Here is an 18,037-nt window from a genome sequence, read left to right on the forward strand (position 1 = left end):
CAAAGGGTGAAAAAAAAACGTGTAACAATGGCTTAACTTTGCTAAATCAAATCCATCTTCATACTCGATGACCCTCATGGGTCCCTTCCAACTTGAGATATTCTATGAAATGCCATTTAGCCTTAAACTCATACAAAACTAATATTTTCATTTATACTACTCTCTCTAGACATTTTTTTAAATTTTCGAGATAGAGCACTTTATAGTATATTCATGTATTTTTAGAATCTCTAAAGTCAAAATCTTTCACTTACATATATTTTAACAATGAATATTTCTTCAAACCTCTATTATTCTACTTCTACCTTATTAAAAGAGACACTCTGTTCCAGTGGATTAAGTGTGTTAGCAGCTGCAGCTGCAGCTGTAAGTTGTGCTGTGAGGGCCTGTAACTGAACGACAAGACCAGCATCCAGAGCTTGAAGTAGTGAAGGCTGGGGTTTCTGCTGCTGTATCTGCAGTGTCTGTATCAACTGCTGAAGCTAAAAGAGAAAAGATAACAAATGCATTAAACAATAAATTTTTTTAAAAAAGCAAAAAACAAACTAGTCTTTTCCCCTTCCAATTAGGAAAAAAAAACCTCAGGAATGCAGTATCATCTAACCTATGGCTATTATTTCATCTTAATTTGTTTTCATTTACGGCAAATTTTATTCCCACTTACTGGCTAATTTGTTTTCTGTGGCTGATAAGACATGCAGATGCTTCTTCCTCCTAACTTGCTCTGACAGGTTGCATGATGACCAATCACCACTCAGGATTTCCTGCTTTCTAGGGTTCCCCCTCTTCTGTTTCTCCAGTTTGATTCCTTCTGACCTGAAAAAAATCTGTTAGCCTACTCCAGCTTTCTAAGGGCCCACCTATATTAGGAAAATCTGTATGCTCTAACAACATTTGTGTAGAGAAAATAACTGCATTGTTGCAAGCTCCACTTTAAGCTGATGCAACATGTCTATATGAAGAGCTTGCACTAGGTGTCTCTGGATTAGTCACAAGGAAAATCTCATGCTGAAACTCAGGTTTGCACTGATAGAATGCAATTCCCTCGCTATGTTAACAAGACATAAAAAGCAAATTAACCAGGAACTGGGAATATAATTTGACTTCCTGCAATGGCACAGACTCTGGGCTCTGTATAGCACTATCTTAGGATAAAAATTGCCTAGATGCAATGTTGAACCAGAAGCAGCAGCTCTGGGGCAACAAACGTACAGTAATAACAAAGTATGTTACAGTAAAAACAAAGTATGGGTAATGTCAAAAGACAGATGTTAAAAAATATTATTTAAAAATAGCATTGGGTGTTTCAAATATTATTTAAAAATAGTTTTGGGGGTGGTGCAGTGGTTGGGGTGGTTTGTTTGTTTGTTTAAACAACTCCACTCGCAACCCAGGAGAGGTCTAGGATTATACTGGAATGAGTACTAAATATTATCAGAGAAGGAACTTTCAGAAGTGTAGTGAATGGACCTAAGACATTTCATCAGAGTATATAAGGATACCCCAAGAGTCTATTCCTTCAAATCTAGAGGAGGAAAATAAAGAAAAATAGAATATCTTCCACAGGGTTTTTTTAGAACAAATGTACAATCCAATCGCCTGGTGTATCTTGATTTCCTTACTCCAACTTCCTATTTGTATGTAATTTTTTAAAAGGAGCTGTCCCAATGAGGAAATAAAAGGCTTTTTAACGTGCAGATCTATTCATCTGTTGAACAGAGATGCTCCCATAAAATTGTACAGATTTACCTTAACACAGAAGGAAAAAAACACTATCCCAAAGGAAAGAAACCCTCCTAAAGTACCATGGAATTACAGGAAGCAGTCCTTTGACCTTCCATGAGGTAAACCCCTGGAGCCTTTCCTTTGGGTATTTCTGGAAAAAAGGTTGAGCAAATCCAGGTAGTTCAAACTATGCTGACATTAAGTCCCTGATTATCTTCACGTTCATATTCCACCTCCTCATAGGGTTCATCACTGAACTCTTACAGGGTTCAGTCCCTCCCTTCTTACTACGGCTCACTAGAACCTCTGCATAAGCTGATTAGGTTGATCTTTTCCACAATGCATCAAAAGTGTACGATCCTTTTTCAAGATTGTTTTAGAGCTACCTTCTGATAATGTGAAACAACTCTTCCTAGTCTTTAAAAACAGTTATACAGACTCCTTATACAGCAGAGCCTCTGAAAATTCTTCAATTATTGTTCTACCTCACCAAGAGCTTTCACTGATTACTGCAATAGGCAAAGCTGAAGAGCTCTCCCCTCCCTTCCTGGCCGACCCACGAAAGATGAGCAAATATGGCTGGTCCACCTTGTGTGTTGCTCTGAGCAGGAAGGAATCAAACTGAAGAAGCAGAGATGGAAGCCCTAGAGTGGGAAAATCCTGGGTGGTCACCGTTCTAGCTGTTTTCACATTCTTGTTGGTTACATCTTTCTTACTCTTACCCTCTCCTGTCTAGACTCTCAATTTACCTGCATGCATTCTCACCCATAAAACACAATCTTAAGATGAAATCAAGGACTTTGGAGCTTGGGGGGGAGGAGGGGGGGAGGGGGGGAAGGGGTAGCGGGTGGAGTGGCTTGGAGAACAGGAAGAAAAGAGATGAACAGGATGGAAGCAAATGTTGCAGTTGATCTACCAACCCTAGAGATCTGCATGTACATATTTATTGCATACCCAGTCTGTCTCCACATTTCTGCTTAAGACCATCTTTTCCCTCTCCCAAAATCCATTCTCTTCCACATTTTACCATTTTGAGCTAAATATCCCAATGTTATTTCTTTGTGATCTGCTGTCTTTGAAACTCTAATTCCCTTCTCATCTTCATAATCTTTTTTTTTGCGTTGTCCTTTTTTTTTTTTTGGTCCTTTTTTTTTTTTTTTTTTTAAAGAATACTCTCCAGGTAATAAACTTTAAAATTACCTTACTGACTTTCCATATATTTCCCATTCTCACTTCACATCCCTTCCTTGTTTAAGAGCTATTCCACTATCTTTCCTCCACATTTCACAAAGTATCCCACAAACTCATTTTGCTCTGCTTCTCAATGACCCATCAATTTCTTTCAGTGTAATCAGATGAAAATACTCCCTTCGCTTGACTTATGAACAATTACAGATGACTCTGCTTAGCTGAACACTGTAAAACAATCTCACTAAGTAAAGTTGTTGTTATTGTTAGCATCAGTGCTTCATAACAGCTCACTGGTGACCGCTTCTCATTCATATGCATGGGATTTTTGTTTAGTACCCCAGCAGGTAAAACATCCTATTCCTTAGTCCAAATAAAAATCGTAATACCAAAGTTATGCTGGTGCCAGAGTTCTGGCATAAAATGAAAAACGATGATCTACATTTTTACAGAAAGCCGATTGTGTGCACTCAACTTATGTGGCTGTGGCTTAAGAGGACAAGCAGTTCAATGCATGCTGCACATCAAGCCACTTTTTTGGAGTTGAGCATTTAGAAACTGAGGAACACAGTCACTTCTAAGACCTTATTTTTGAATGCTGCAAAATAAAAACTGTATTTAGCTGATGGAAAGATAAAGAAAAGAATCAACACACAGTGCACTTCCAGAATGAGTACATTCCCATTACATAATTCTGTACAATGTTTAGCTTCTTGGGGCATCCAGCAGAGAAATATGCTTAAACTGGCATTCTGTTTTATACCTATATCCATGAAATCTTAATGCTACTCTTGATTTAGTCATCTGCAATACTATATAGAGAAGTATGTATTACAGACCATCTTATCTGAAGTCACATTCTGTGATATTTTTAAGGAACAAACAGGGTTGGTTACAAAAGGTAACAGGAAGTTTTAGTTTACCTGGAACTTACTTGTGATGAACAACATCATGGGATAGTTAACATGGATACCGGACACAAAACTAAGAGATACTCATGAAAGCAGTATTCCTTAAGCGCACCTTAAAGACACAAAGTATCAAACAGTGTACAGTCTAATTGCCTACAAAATATTTACCTGTTGGCCTTGAGGACTCTGTAAAATCTGTGCAACAGCAGCAAGGGTATCTGTATTAGCAATCTGAGATACCCAAGGATCAGGTAAACTCTGCACCACATTGGCTGGAGTAACTGGAGTCACAGGTGTTCCTAAAAAAGAGAAAATCCAATACGCCAAAATATTTTAACATAGAGACTTAGAAATAGTGTTAGAGAAGGAAAAAAAAAAACCTGCTGTAAAAAGAAATTATAAACCAGACATTAACCTTCCTATTTTCTACAGCAAAGATTTCTGGTTTGCAAGAAATCAAATTATAAAGATACTATAATCTTCCTAGGACATCAAAACCACTTAATAAATACTGAGAAAGCACTGTATTAACATCAATTTAAACTATTTTTCTGACAGACACATAGAGTGCACAGAAATAACACAGACTCACATCAACATTCCTCAAGCAGCAGGATTACTTTGTGTAAGTGTAGTTCACAGCTCTTTCCGCTATTGACCTATGGGAACTACTAACAAAAACACTGACAAATGCAAAATAAATAGGTTTCACACAGTAATCCAAACCATTTAGTGGAAACAATATATACGAAATGATAATTGTTAGCAATCTACTCAGAAACGTCTGCTAGTCCAGAACTTACTGGACTTGCACTTTATCCCCAGGAGGAGCCTTAAGGATTCTACTAAAAATTTCAACCTGCAGCAGCTGGACTCATGAGGACTGCCTGCTTTGTAATTTTTTTTTCCAAGAGGAACATTGAGACTAAATCAGCAATCTGATAATTAGGTTCATGCCATAATCCAGAAGAATCCTCCAACCCTGAAAATACTCCTACTTTTAGCTCAGAAGTAGAGATACGTTGATGAACATTAAATGTAAATGACTAGATTACTGTTTTAAAAGACAATTAGCATCAGGATTTAAAAAAAGCATTAGAGTAAAACTATGATTTTAACAATTTAAAGTAATCAAACTAATGAAAATAAAAAATATTGCACTAGAATATGCGGTAAGTCCAATCCAAGAGCTGGAACTTTTACGTGTTTACCGACACCAATGAAAAATAAGGTGGGTTTGTCCACCTCACTCCTTTTCAGCATGGGATCAGCAAAAGGTGGGTGCCAAAAACCAATTTCTATATGCAAAATTTCCCATACATCCCAATCTTGAATGAAAAAACCTCTACAAAACGAAAAAAGTCGAAAAGCCGGTTCCCCGCCATCTACCTACTTAAGTAAGGAAGATGCTTTAGAGCACAAAATGATCAAGTCTGCATGTATAATAACGTTAGTGTTAACTTGGGACATACTTCATGAGCAGTTTTTTTGTCCACATGATTCTCCAGCATGATTTCTGGCCCACATACTTCGGATTTGAGGGAGAGGGAAGTATGTCACTGGCTGCAGTTTATATTGTCAATATGTTTTTTCCCCTCAAAATCATTGGCTGTCAGCCAGCAAAAGTAAAGGAACACTGTCTGACATGATCCAGCAAGCTCAACCCTATGGATAGCAAAAAGATACTGATGTATAATTTCTTTCAGTTGTGGCACCACTATTAACAAAGACTGCATTAAGTGCTGTGTTGGGTTTTTAACTCTGTCAGTGATCTACTGTTTTGACTTTCGAGTGCAAAACTAGGTCTTATTGCAGTTACTCAATCTAAATATAATATACAGTTGGAAAGTAAACACAACAGGCTGCCTCTTGGTTTTGCTATTTCGCTGATCTGGACACTGGCTATAATATATTTCTTTCTAGCATTCATTTGATTTGGCTAAAGGAAACCAGTGAGATTTTTCAGCATACTAACAGCCAACATACCAAAGCTGACGTAAGTGTTTTGATTCAAAGCATGATTTTAACCTGTTTTTGCTTACCTGGTGTATTGTTGCTCATAGCAGCTGTAGTGCTGGGCAAGACAGGGGTCACAACTGGAGGAGGAATTCCTGCTGCCATATCCAAGAGAGGCTGAATAATTTCACTCTTGAACACATTATTCTTCTGCCATAAATTTAGCACTCTAACAATTTTACTCTAAAATGAAGAAACGATAACAAAAGACCCGAGTCATGCTTATCCTTCTTGTTATTTTCAATTATGGAATTCTTAACAAGCAACGTCAATCTGTCTAGATTGAAGCACCTTTAGGTTTACAAACAGTAAGATCCATAAGATCAGTTATACTGGATCACACCAAAGATGTCTAACCTATGAACCTGAGGCTGTCCTATAGAAGATGCCTAGGCAATAGTAAAGCCACACTATGCACATGTGACAGTCTTCTTCTCAACAGAAAATGAAATATAGTAAAACAAAACAAAACTAAACAAATGTATGTGACACTTTTATACCTTTACTCTTCAAAGACAGTATGGAAGGAAAATTATTTTAAGGAAACACTTTAAAGCATTACTAATAATTAAAGCAAGGAATTATTAGTCTCCAAAACTTTTATAGTCAACATACATGAATGCAATTCTGATCTACCTATGAACCAATATTACTTACGTCCACTGAAAAATGGGCATATACTAATAAGACTGCTAAATACTTTTCTTAGGAAAGTAGCTCAATATTTTGCAAGCTCTCTTTATGAAGTGAGGAATTTAAACTGGAACACAATTCCCTGCCTATTGAAATTACACAGTAATATTAAAAATGTGGATCACTGGAAAGGGAAAAAAAATTAAGACTTCATACAATTCCATCAGATGTAACTAATTGTTCAGCTTGCAAATACATTTCTATTCCACTGTTTTGATCTGCTCCCAAATCTTTTCTTTTGTAAGCTTCACTTCTACCCAGAGGCAAGATTTTGCTTGATCTTGAGAAGTTGGGTAGTAATGTATGTGATGGAAAAAGACATCTGGCTTATTTGGAAATAAAAAAAAAAGTTAGTTGTATTAAGAACAGAAAGTTCTTCATAGGATCTTGTGTTTGCTGTCACAAAGATGGTTTAATTATTTAAATTCTATAAAACATGAACGTAAGAGTACTTAATCACACAGTGTTTAAACCAAAGAAAAAAAAGTCTGCTTGCCCAGAATTCCAAGAGGATACTTAAATTTAATAGAGGGAAGTGCTGAATTTTCACTGCATGGAAGATGTAATTTAGTGCTCCTTTAAAGAAATCTCTGAAGGCTTCCATTCAGCATTACAATATGCGAGCCTTTCTTCTCTGAAAGTTTGTTTTGTAAGGCAGTCCCCGACAAGTCCATCAGAGGGTCTAACTTCCCTCTTCTATCCAGAACATTAATATAAAACTATTTCTGCGCCCCAGTATCTGTCTCCCCCTTGCATTTTCCATGGCTGAGCCAGATGAAGGAATCAGTGGGGGTTTTCTTGCTACTTTAAATGAAATGCTACTATACTTCTGCTTGATTTTTAAAAAAACCAACCAACCAACCAACCTGTTGTGTTTCTCTGTTATGCCTGTTAATCAGATTAAACATCAAGATGCGAGAAAACAGGTACATAAGCTTGGTATCTTTGACAGCACAATTTTTTGCTGGGTCAGATATATGGTAACTACTTTCACAGCACAAAGACTTTCCTATAATACCGAATCCATATGCAACATAGCAGCAAGACATCTGCAGCAAAGACACATGTAGCAAAATACATTTTCCCTAACTGAGGTGAAAAATATCCTAGAAATGAACCTGATAGGAGCTTTACAGACCATAAACAGACTACATTGTACTACTCCTCTTCACATCTGTGCTAGTTTTGGCTGAGACAGAGTTAATTTTCTTCATAGTAGCTAGTATGGGACTGTGTTTTGGATCTGCGCTGGAAACAGTGTTGATAACATGGGGATGTTTTAGTTACTGCTGAGCAGTGCTTACACAGAGTCAAGGTCTTTTCTGCCTCTCACACCACCCCACCAGCGAGGAGGCTGGGGGTGCACAAGAAGCTGGGAAGGGACACAGCTGGGACAGCTGACCCCAGCTGACCACAGGGATACCCTACACCACATGACGTCATGCTCAGCATATAACGCTGGGGGAAGGAGGAGGAAGGGGGGGACATTCGGAGTGATGGCGTTTGTCTTCCCAAGTAACTGCTAGGCATGATGGAGCCCTGCTTTCCTGGAGATGGCTGAACACCTGCCTGCCCATGGGACATAGCGAATGAATTCCTTGTTTTGCTTTGCTTGTGTGCGCGGCTTTTGCTTTACCTATTAAACTGTCTTTATCTCAACCCATGAGTTTTATCACTTTTACCTTTCCAATTCTCTCCCCCATCCCACCGGGGGGAAGAGAGTGAACGGCTGTGTGGGGCTTAGTTGCCGGCTGGGGTTAAATCACGACAACAAACACCTCTAATGTGACACATCAGTTGCCATGCATTGAAACGTCACAGAATAAGTGGCACTATTTCTTACCATATAATACATTTACTATATTTTTTTTAAAGCCAGACACAAACTGAATACTTGCGCCCATCCTTGCGCCAGCCCTCCTCCTTCAACAAGTCAGACTATTTCCATGTTAATATATTTCCCAGAGTAGTCAGCTAAATGATTATACAAAACAAACTAATACTGCTTAAGGAATACAGTTAAATGAAGAAAAATGTAAGTTAACTATCATGCCTCTATATATGTAAAACACTGTGAAGCAGCACAAGTTGATCACACAGATAACCTAAAACCAGACTGGAAAAACGTCATTTAACTTAAATAACCTGTTCAGCAGCACCTCAGAATTCAGTTGCAGAAGAGAAGACAGACATCCATAGCAGAGTTTTTCAACCACTTAGAATTTGCAGGTCCTGACGTTATTTTCCTGCAGAGGTCCTAACTCCTCTAAAAAGGCAAGAATCCTAAGACAACTACAGGATACACGCAATGGCTGAACTCGCCTTAGTCACCTTCCATGGATGCCTTGGGTTTTCAGATCTTTGGTTGAAAAATACAGCTGTAGGATGGTATGTGACTATTCAAAGAATAACCTGTCATTCTCTTCCTGCAGTGTCCTGCCTCACTTTCTACCTGACTTAATGATTCTTACACAAAATTATGTGGAGATAAAGCCCTTAGCATTTCACATCTTTTTGTAATTTTTCAATTCAATAATAAGAAACTCCAGCTATTGTAAGATCAGTAACAAGTATGAAGGAAATTAAACTGCCTGCACCCTCTGCTATTTCCAGCCAACCTATCATAATTTGGTAGCGATCTTGACTACTACGGTCCAAGGTAACAGCTGAACTATTGGGTCAAACTGTTCAAGTTAGGCCTTATTCAGCTGTTGGTTAATTCAGTACCAAGGAAAAGTAACTTTTAAGATACTTTGCTGTTTTTCTATTGCTCCTTCAGTCCAAAACACACTAGTTTGCACTGAAGTTACTGCTACCAAGAAAGATTATTTATTCCTTGACACAATACAAAACCTGTTCATTCATTTTCCCACTGAAGAGGGGAAGAAGACAATAAAAGACTGACTACAACTCCCTATCCTACCAAATGCCTGCTTAATTTTTTTTCCCCCCATCAAAATACATTAACTCAAATCCATCCAGTCTTCCTGAAAACCTTTTCGAAATTCTAATTAATCTAATTGGATGTGTCTTCCCCTATTACCTACACTCACACAAGCAAAATTAAAAGAAATACATATAAATGTGTAAATCTATAATTAGATCCACTCTAGCAAGCAAAAAGTGAGATCAGAATCTTTATTCTTTATAGATAACATACTAAAGATTGTTTTAATTAGAAAAAAAAACAAACTATAAGAAGTGGTTTACCTTGTCATCCCCAGGACAACGGTACAAGTTCTGGAAAGTGCTGATGATGTTATTGCTGAATCTGGGAGCAAATACATCCTTTTCTTGTCCAAACTGATGCCGGGACTGTCTTACAATGGAGTCAATGACATATAGACCAGGTACCTTGTATTCTGGTTTGCACTACAAAGAATAATAATTTAAAATGTGCATATGTGAAAAATACCAAAAACCATTAATGGCAGAGTAAGCATGAATAGTCCTCTCTAATCTTCAAATGGGTCAAAGTATTACCAAGATGTTCTCTATTTAACAAATTGTCCTGAAAAAGTAAACACTCTCAAAAATAGCTAACCTTTAATGTTCGAATTGCCACATCTATATGTATTCTGCAAGTATGTAAATGGTTTAAAATCAATTTACTACCACTAAAAAAGCTTTTTAGAATAGAGCTATTAAAACTCAGCAGATGAACAAGATATCCTTTTTAAATGCACACACCTATTTTAAGAGAACAGCGTAAAGCATGACCAAATTCTTAATAGTACATTTGGACTAGCTGTAAATATAATTCAAAATATTTTTGTCCTTCTTTATGATCAAAGTAAACACTAAAGTTAACATTTGTTTACTGTAATTTACATTGTTGTAAGTAGTGTGTGGTATATCCTGCTCCTGCCAGAACAAGAACATATTTATGTGGACATCTGTTTGGTTAAGAATATACCAGTGATACTTATTTTAAAAATGTGGAAAACTTGCATAATTTACAAACAGCATTGTATTTATAAAGCATGTCTGCTAACTACAATACTAATTACTTAGGTAATTTTACTTACTTAACAGTTAAAGCTAAATTTGTTGCCTTTTAATTGCAAAGTAATTGCACCAGACTAGTGCAACCAGTTTTAAGACAGAATGAAAAGTGGTACAAAAATATAAAAAAAGTCATCACCAGAACATACTATGACATGGGTTCACTTCATGAATGTTGGTTGTACACATTTATCACACAAGGTACTATGGAAAACATGAGAAAGTACACCCATTCCCTCTCTGTCCTAGATAGTCTATAAACATACTATGTAACACACTGAATTCATCATCTCTAATACAGTGCCAGACAAACTCTTCAGACTACTAATTTTATCACAGCCTAGATACAAACTTCCTGTTTTGAAAAGTGCTGATTTACTAACATTTGCAACCTTGATAAAGCATTTATTTAGGCTCTAAACATGGTCCAGTGTTTTTAAGTATGGCATTCTTTATTTTTAAGAATGTGTGTGGCATCCTTTTAAGAATAAATGTGCATTACAAAATTAAAATCTAATTTCATATAATACACTGTCTTCAGAGAATCACTTCAATGTATTGTAGCTACTCAAATTTTAGCTAAATTATTACCAAAAATAAGAGTATTCTGCATACAGAACAGACAGGTATATGACTTTTCACAATACTGAAATTAATACAAAACACAGATATTTAATAAGAAAACTCAGCAAATATGCCAGGTGGAGTATTTAAAAACATGGCACATACAGAAAGCAAGAAAAGATTATAATTAATATAATAATACAGATTATAAAAAAGACCATAAAACACAAATAAAAAATTAAATAAAGAAGAATGACAGCTGGGGCAGTGAGCCTGCGTATCCCCAGTCTGAGATGAGACAAGTTTTTACACGACAAATGTTCACTTATTCCCTAGTGAGTCTAAGCAATAAGATAATTTGATTACTCAAAGATACTATTCAAGTCTTGCTCTCACAATGGAATATCCTTACATATATGAAATGTGGTCACCTGATCCCTGAAGTGATGTTTTGCCAGAGAATAAAACAGTCAACCAAAATGACAATAGACCAGTGAGTTAAGTTGCACAAAAAGAGCATCATGGACAATTATTTCACCTGAAGTTTCAGTAACCTCATGAGATTAATTTTGAAGAAAGAAAATATTGGAGTAGGAAAGAATCAACAGTAAACTAATTGAGACGGCACTGACATCACTCTGGACAAGTCCATGGCACATTTTAATGGAAGAATCAGTAGTTTTGAGCTTTAACTTGAAGTGATTTCTTCCAGAAAAACAATCCAATTATCTTCCAAACATATAACTTAAGTCCATAAATATCAAATGGCTAGACAAGAGCTTTCATCTGCTTATCTCCGATTCTACTAAAATAAGAACTTACTATTTGATGTTATTAGTAATTCGCATGTTTCACTAAATCGTTCATGAAATACTGAAAAAAAACCAAACCCATCAAGCCCACCAAAGGGAAACATCTAATCCAGAGTGATCATTAACAAGGTTATCAATAACATCATACATCTGCCTTCTCTAACCAGCGATGAACAGTGCAGCACTCCCTTATCAAGTAGCACTGGACACCGAACACAAGTGTGCGAAGATAACCCCATACTCTTAGTAGCTTGTGGAAGGGTCACGAACAACCAGTCCAACTCCTGACAAATTACCACTCTTTCATTCAGAGGATAAATCTTCTCTTATGCCTCTGAATACAGAACTGCCAATCACAGCCACTGCAACTAAAAAGCAGTATTTGGAACTCGGGCAATTCAGGATTAATTTTGGGACATAAAACTGCAAATTGCTACTGATCAGAGATGGATAAGATGTACACCTGCTCATCCTCCTGTGACCACCTGTAGTATCAAACAGGGATCAGAGGATATTGATCCCTTTTCTTAAAGGTGGAAAGAAATCAGAGGCGATGCCCCAAAAGACAACTACCTGACAAAACACTAGCAGTGATGGTAAAGTATACTACTAGCCTTTACTAGTGCCCCGAAACATACACGACACCTTTTCCACATCGGACTGACATTCTAGTATCTAAATAGTTCATTCATTAACTGTTCAGGGACAGTTAAAAACACCAGGCTGAAGCTGAACCCCTTTTACACTGTCCAACCACTGCCAAAAGGCAATGCAGCATACATCAGGCACCAAGGAATAAAAGGAAATGAGGAAGACAGGTTACTGACACAGAGCAATCTAGACTGCTTCGTAACATGGACAACAGAAGAAAAACTGCCTTCAACATTAACAGACTAACTTCTCTAGCTTGTTTGTCAAAATAAAAAGGCAATTTGATCGTAATTTACTCCTGTTTACAAGAGTACCAAAATGATCAACTGAACAATCAAGTACAATGCAGACAAGGAGGAAAGATGCACAAATTGGGATCCACGCATTTCCAACTGGAGATAAAATGCAGTTTTACCCAAGAACAATTAACTGTTGCAAGAAAACAAAATGCAATAAAATTCTTTGTTATTCAGAATCTTTAAATTAATACTGCATCTTCCCAAAAAGTAATTCCAGTCTAGCCATATAAATATTTTTTGTCTTAAATTACTAGCAGGAACCACCGACTGAAATGCTACATCTCATGCTTCACAAAAGATGAGGTTGAATGGTCATCTTCCCTTCAGCTTTAAAATCTATGGGAAAACCTGACAGAAAGCAAAAGTAACTGTCACTCACCAAACCACTGTTAATTCTTTTGCTGTTAGCTGTTCACATGGGCTACACTGACAGCCTCTTTTAACATTAAATGAATACATACAGAGAAGTAGTCCTAAGACAGTATCCACAGTCATTCAGATCTAAGTATATCACAGCTACAAAATGGGGGCAAAGTATTTGTCTTTCTGTCTCATGGGTTACGATCAGCTACTGATTACTAGCAGAAATTAAGTATGTCTAAAAACTGAAATAAACTAACGTGTGATAAAAATTTTAATCTATATGTGCACCTAAAACCCGATGGTCTTCAATACTCTGTAATCCAAAATGAGGACATTTTTCTCAGTGCTAACACAAAATACCCGTGACTGACTTACCTTTTGAATGAATTTCTCAACACTCTGTACAACGTGCTTGTAGAACTGGAAAATAAAATAATATTTCAATAGAGAAAAAAATCTGAAGATGCATATACTTGTTCAAGTCATGCAATATTGATAGTAAAACCAGAATTAGAAACTTTGGTTGATTAACCAGCAATCCAATACCTACAGCTGAGTATGCTGTCTTCCTTAGAACATTTAACAGCATATAAAAAAGCTAATCTCGCTTTTTCTTGCCTTCTGAATGTTTTTTACACTGGATTTTTTTAAATAACATGCGCTTATTTAGTGAGAGCTAAGAGAATAATATAATTGTTCCTTCAAAAACATATCATTATTTCAGTGTACACAACTGAAGATGTTAGCCTAATGTTACTAAGCATAGCACTTCTCTGTATTTAATTTATTTTCCAAGTGTTCACTTTAATAACCTAAAAACATGAGTATAGGAAGATCTTATAACATCTACTAAATACTTTTTCTTTAAAATTAGCCTGTTTTGGTTTTTTTTAAACCTCTCATATCATCACAATGGCTCTACGTCATCTCAGTAACTGCTCTACACAATTAAATGTTGTTATTGAAATGATAAGAGTGGAAGCAGGATTTCCAAGTTAAATACATGATAAAACATTTTGGTAACATTTGTTTCATTTATAGAACCATTTACTATCATTTACTACTTGCTTATGTTCAATACAAGTTTTTAGCATTTTCATTATACTGCAACACTTAGACTAATTTACATAGACTTCTCATATTTAAGAAAGCCAGTGAATTTCACTCTTCTGTCATCAAATTGCTCTCTCTCCAAATTACACAAAATCCCAATACGGATTTCATTATCTGAAAATGTATCTGCATTCTCAGCAGAGGAATGTAGATAGGAAGAGCATAAGTTCATGGCTTTTTAGCTTCTATCCTATCCTCTCTTTCACCTCTCCAGCTTTCACTGAGTTTCCATTTGTTTTAATGCTTAACATTAATGGCATACTTCTTTCCTTCATCATTTTTCAGTGCTGTTTTCTGCTGTTCCATTGCTGTTTGGCAAGGAACATCAAAAATAATATCTATGAACAACACCCATGAAAAGGTATGCTAGGAATTTATAAAAATGAAATAAAACAATTGTATTGATCCAAAGGCACAGATATCTTACATTTTGGGGGGGGGGGGGGGGGGGCGGGCAGGGAGATTGTAGTTTTATATTTATTCATCTGTTCTCAGGCAATGTCAGTGTTTCCTTTTTCAACTGAGAAAAAAACCCCTGTCTTTCAGATCTGACTGAAGAGTCAAGTTGGTATAATTCTTTCTCACATATGACAACCAGCAAATGAGTGTCACAGAACAAATTACGCCTTCTGTTGCACTCCTGAAAATCCCATCACCATCACATTTGATCATAACTTGGAAATTGTACAAGGGAGGTGGAAAGTTCTGCAGCAAGTTCTTTAAGCTATTTAGTTATTTTGACACAGATGAGAAATGGAAAGGAAGTCAAAAGAAGTTAGCCAATTTCTTACCTTTATAGCCTTGATTGCTGCCTTGGTGATCTGTGTCATTTTAGCTTTAGAAATCGGTGGCTTATAATCATTTAATGAGTACAACTGCCAAAAAAAAAAAGTTATCAGAAATATATTCTGCAGTTTTAAGCAGTAAAAAAATACATTATTTTTCCACAAGAAAATGCCACTTTTAATTTTCATCAGGTTTTAAGTATATATTACACCAGAAAAGGCATCCCCATTTAAGAAAAAAATAAGAAGGCCCAATAAAATATAACGTAAGATCCAAAATGCTTAAAAGGTAACAGTTTTTTCTTTGCAATGGTCACTATATACCTAGTTTTACTAGCACGACATACAGCAAACACCTGCAGATGAAGTTACAAAGGAAATATATACAATATGTAAATACGGTAGCTCTCATGAGGTCTTTCTTTCTAGGGCAAAAAATTTAATATACTTGACTACCTTTATGGAAGCATAACAGATGCTTAACCAAATACTTACTACATTCATCGTCATATGCCTGCTGAATCAAATATTTTTATTTTCCATTAAACAAAACCAAAACATTTCCAGCCCAGTGAGAAAGAGCATGTAGCAATTTTGCCACTTAAAATAGCAGTTTTGGAAAAAGTATAGACATCCTCCATTCACTGTCTTAACTCAGAGAAATAATGTATCAGAAGTATTACAAGTGCTTAAGCAAAAATCCAGCTGGGTTCTTATTTTAACACAGCTTTGTAACTTCATTAATATCTAACCACCAAAACAGCCACAGTACACAAGTAGCGGAGTTTTGCAACAATTTTCTCCCAGGATGCAGTAATAACTCTATTCTTTTTACTTGTACATACATCTCCTAGCAGAAGCAATCCAGCATGACAGATATTCATCAGAAGTTTGCTACACAGTGAGAACTGTACATTAACTAACTTCATAGCTATGACTGGTAAGTTGTAATTGGAAACGACTCCCTCCTTCACACTGAGTCAGGACTCCATCATCCAAGACTATTTACTTCCTGTGAAAACCTCTGATTATTCACAATATGTGGCTTTGAACAAAATGCTGCTCTTTTCTCCTTCAACCCTAGGTGTTAACAGACAAGGGACTGTCTAGTATTTGCTGCTTTCATACATAAAAAGACCAGATACAAAATGCCAAACCAGTTTTAAAGATATTCTTGTCTTAACTTATATTGTGTTTTCATTTACAACACACGTTTAGAAGCATGTTAGCTCAAAATAGAGCCCTGATAATAGGAATGACCATCCATAGACAATTTTTTATTTCCTTCCTAAAGACAGGAAGAATGGGAGTTTTTCCATAAAATGGTCATTGAAACAAAAACAAAGCCAAAAGACCCCTCTCCTCTCCTACTACACACCCTGAGCAATGCAATACATTGAACTAGATTAACATCCATGAAGATATTAACAATATCTTTAACTTCCTAAGATTCATTCAACTTTTAGCAAACCGCTAGCTCAGAAAACATAATTCAGAATTGTTTACATTTAACAAAGTAAAATGCAACAGTAAACAGGATCACACAGTGGAAAGGATTAGACAATCTCAAATATAGGTCATGCTCCCCAAGTTGCTCATAACATCGCTCTGAAGCTAGCATGTAGATATTCTTCAGTCGTATTTGAATTTCCAGGAGACAAGGATTTCTTCTCCCTGCAAACATGAGATGCTTTTTTTCCTATCCTTTCCTGTCAAAACCAGTTTTAACTAAAACTTCACATAGCTGTCAAAAGACAAGCTGAAAAAAAATTGGTTTGTCCAAGCATAAGTATCAGTCTTCTCAGCTTGAAAGGATTTCCATTAAAACAGTGGAATTATAACCAGTTCACAGCTAGTCATCCACTTTTAAAAACAACTGTTACTACTTCTCACTAATGTTAATTGCTGTTGCAAAACATGCTGAACTATTTACGTGCTTCTTATATAACAAAAAGCAATACGCTTCTAGAATTCAAATACATAAATGCTCTTCACCAGCACGGGGGAAAGGGAGAGAAGAGGCAGAAAAATCAAGAGCCTCCAATCAGTTTCTTCTCTGTTTTATACTTATAGTTCAGTGCTCAACTTCCAGTTACTCACAGGTGATTTACCAGACTGTGGGTCACTCATCCTGGCTACTGGCTTGGCTGGATGATGTGCAACTACAGCTAAACTACTTCTGGGGCCACTACAGTGCCAGAAACATTTTGCTTACGTTCAGGCAGTGCCTTAGCAGAGTCAGTTTGGGTATTCCTCGTCAGCACTCTCAAAGCCCAAAATACTAGTAAAAGCAATTCACAGATATGTGAGCAAATGTGAAATCAGCCTAGATTCAAGAAGCCACCTTGCCAATCCGAAAACAGTCCCAGAAGAGATAGGAACAGTAGCTCCTTCACCTACGACACACACAGCTATGATGAGGCAGAACTGCTGACTCGCATAGATATGCTAGGACCACACCTGACCAGTCCATCAGCTTTGAAATGATCAGGAAAAAAAAAGGGGACAGAGCGGTTCAAAGCATCAAGAAAGCTACAACACAGTGCTGGGTAACACGGAAGAGTTGCACACAACTTGATTCTGAAGCATGAGCTGCGTGCAGTCAGGTATCTTAGTACCACACACCCGGAACATGCCAAAAACCAACAGGATAATATGGGTTGTTGCTAGCATCCCATTACTTTATTCCAGGTAGCAGAGTGCTAAATTTAGCATTAAGTTTAAGAACAGATAATTCAAGTTAGAAAAAGAAAAAATGAACCAAAAGAAACAGCAAAATTAAGAACATGCTTCTGTAGAGATAGGCTTTTTGGTCAATGGATACACCTGTTCCAGGTTTTAACAGCTGTTTAAAGTAAAACACAAATCCCAAATTTAGTACCCGGAAGAAGCCAAGAAAAAAATCATTCCTC

The 18,037-nt window shown here is 36.6% G+C and overlaps 1 protein-coding gene across 4 annotated transcripts in view; it reads right to left on the reverse strand.

The window, feature by feature from the left end:
• SCAF8 (SR-related CTD associated factor 8) overlaps nucleotides 1-18,037 on the reverse strand; it is a 105,010-nt gene that overhangs the window by 65,681 nt on the left and 21,292 nt on the right. For all 4 annotated transcript variants that reach the window (XM_076333803.1, XM_076333804.1, XM_076333806.1 and 1 more), the window contains exons 2-7: nucleotides 15,132-15,215; nucleotides 13,603-13,647; nucleotides 9,744-9,905; nucleotides 5,867-6,023; nucleotides 3,993-4,123; nucleotides 306-482 (exon numbers count right to left, since the gene is read on the reverse strand). In XM_076333803.1, coding sequence (XP_076189918.1) covers nucleotides 306-482; nucleotides 3,993-4,123; nucleotides 5,867-6,023; nucleotides 9,744-9,905; nucleotides 13,603-13,647; nucleotides 15,132-15,215 — 756 coding nt within the window. The remainder of the gene's footprint in view (nucleotides 1-305; nucleotides 483-3,992; nucleotides 4,124-5,866; nucleotides 6,024-9,743; nucleotides 9,906-13,602; nucleotides 13,648-15,131; nucleotides 15,216-18,037) is intronic.

Source organism: Aptenodytes patagonicus, chromosome 3 (genome assembly GCF_965638725.1).
Source record: "Aptenodytes patagonicus chromosome 3, bAptPat1.pri.cur, whole genome shotgun sequence".
NCBI classification, from domain to species: domain Eukaryota; kingdom Metazoa; phylum Chordata; class Aves; order Sphenisciformes; family Spheniscidae; genus Aptenodytes; species Aptenodytes patagonicus.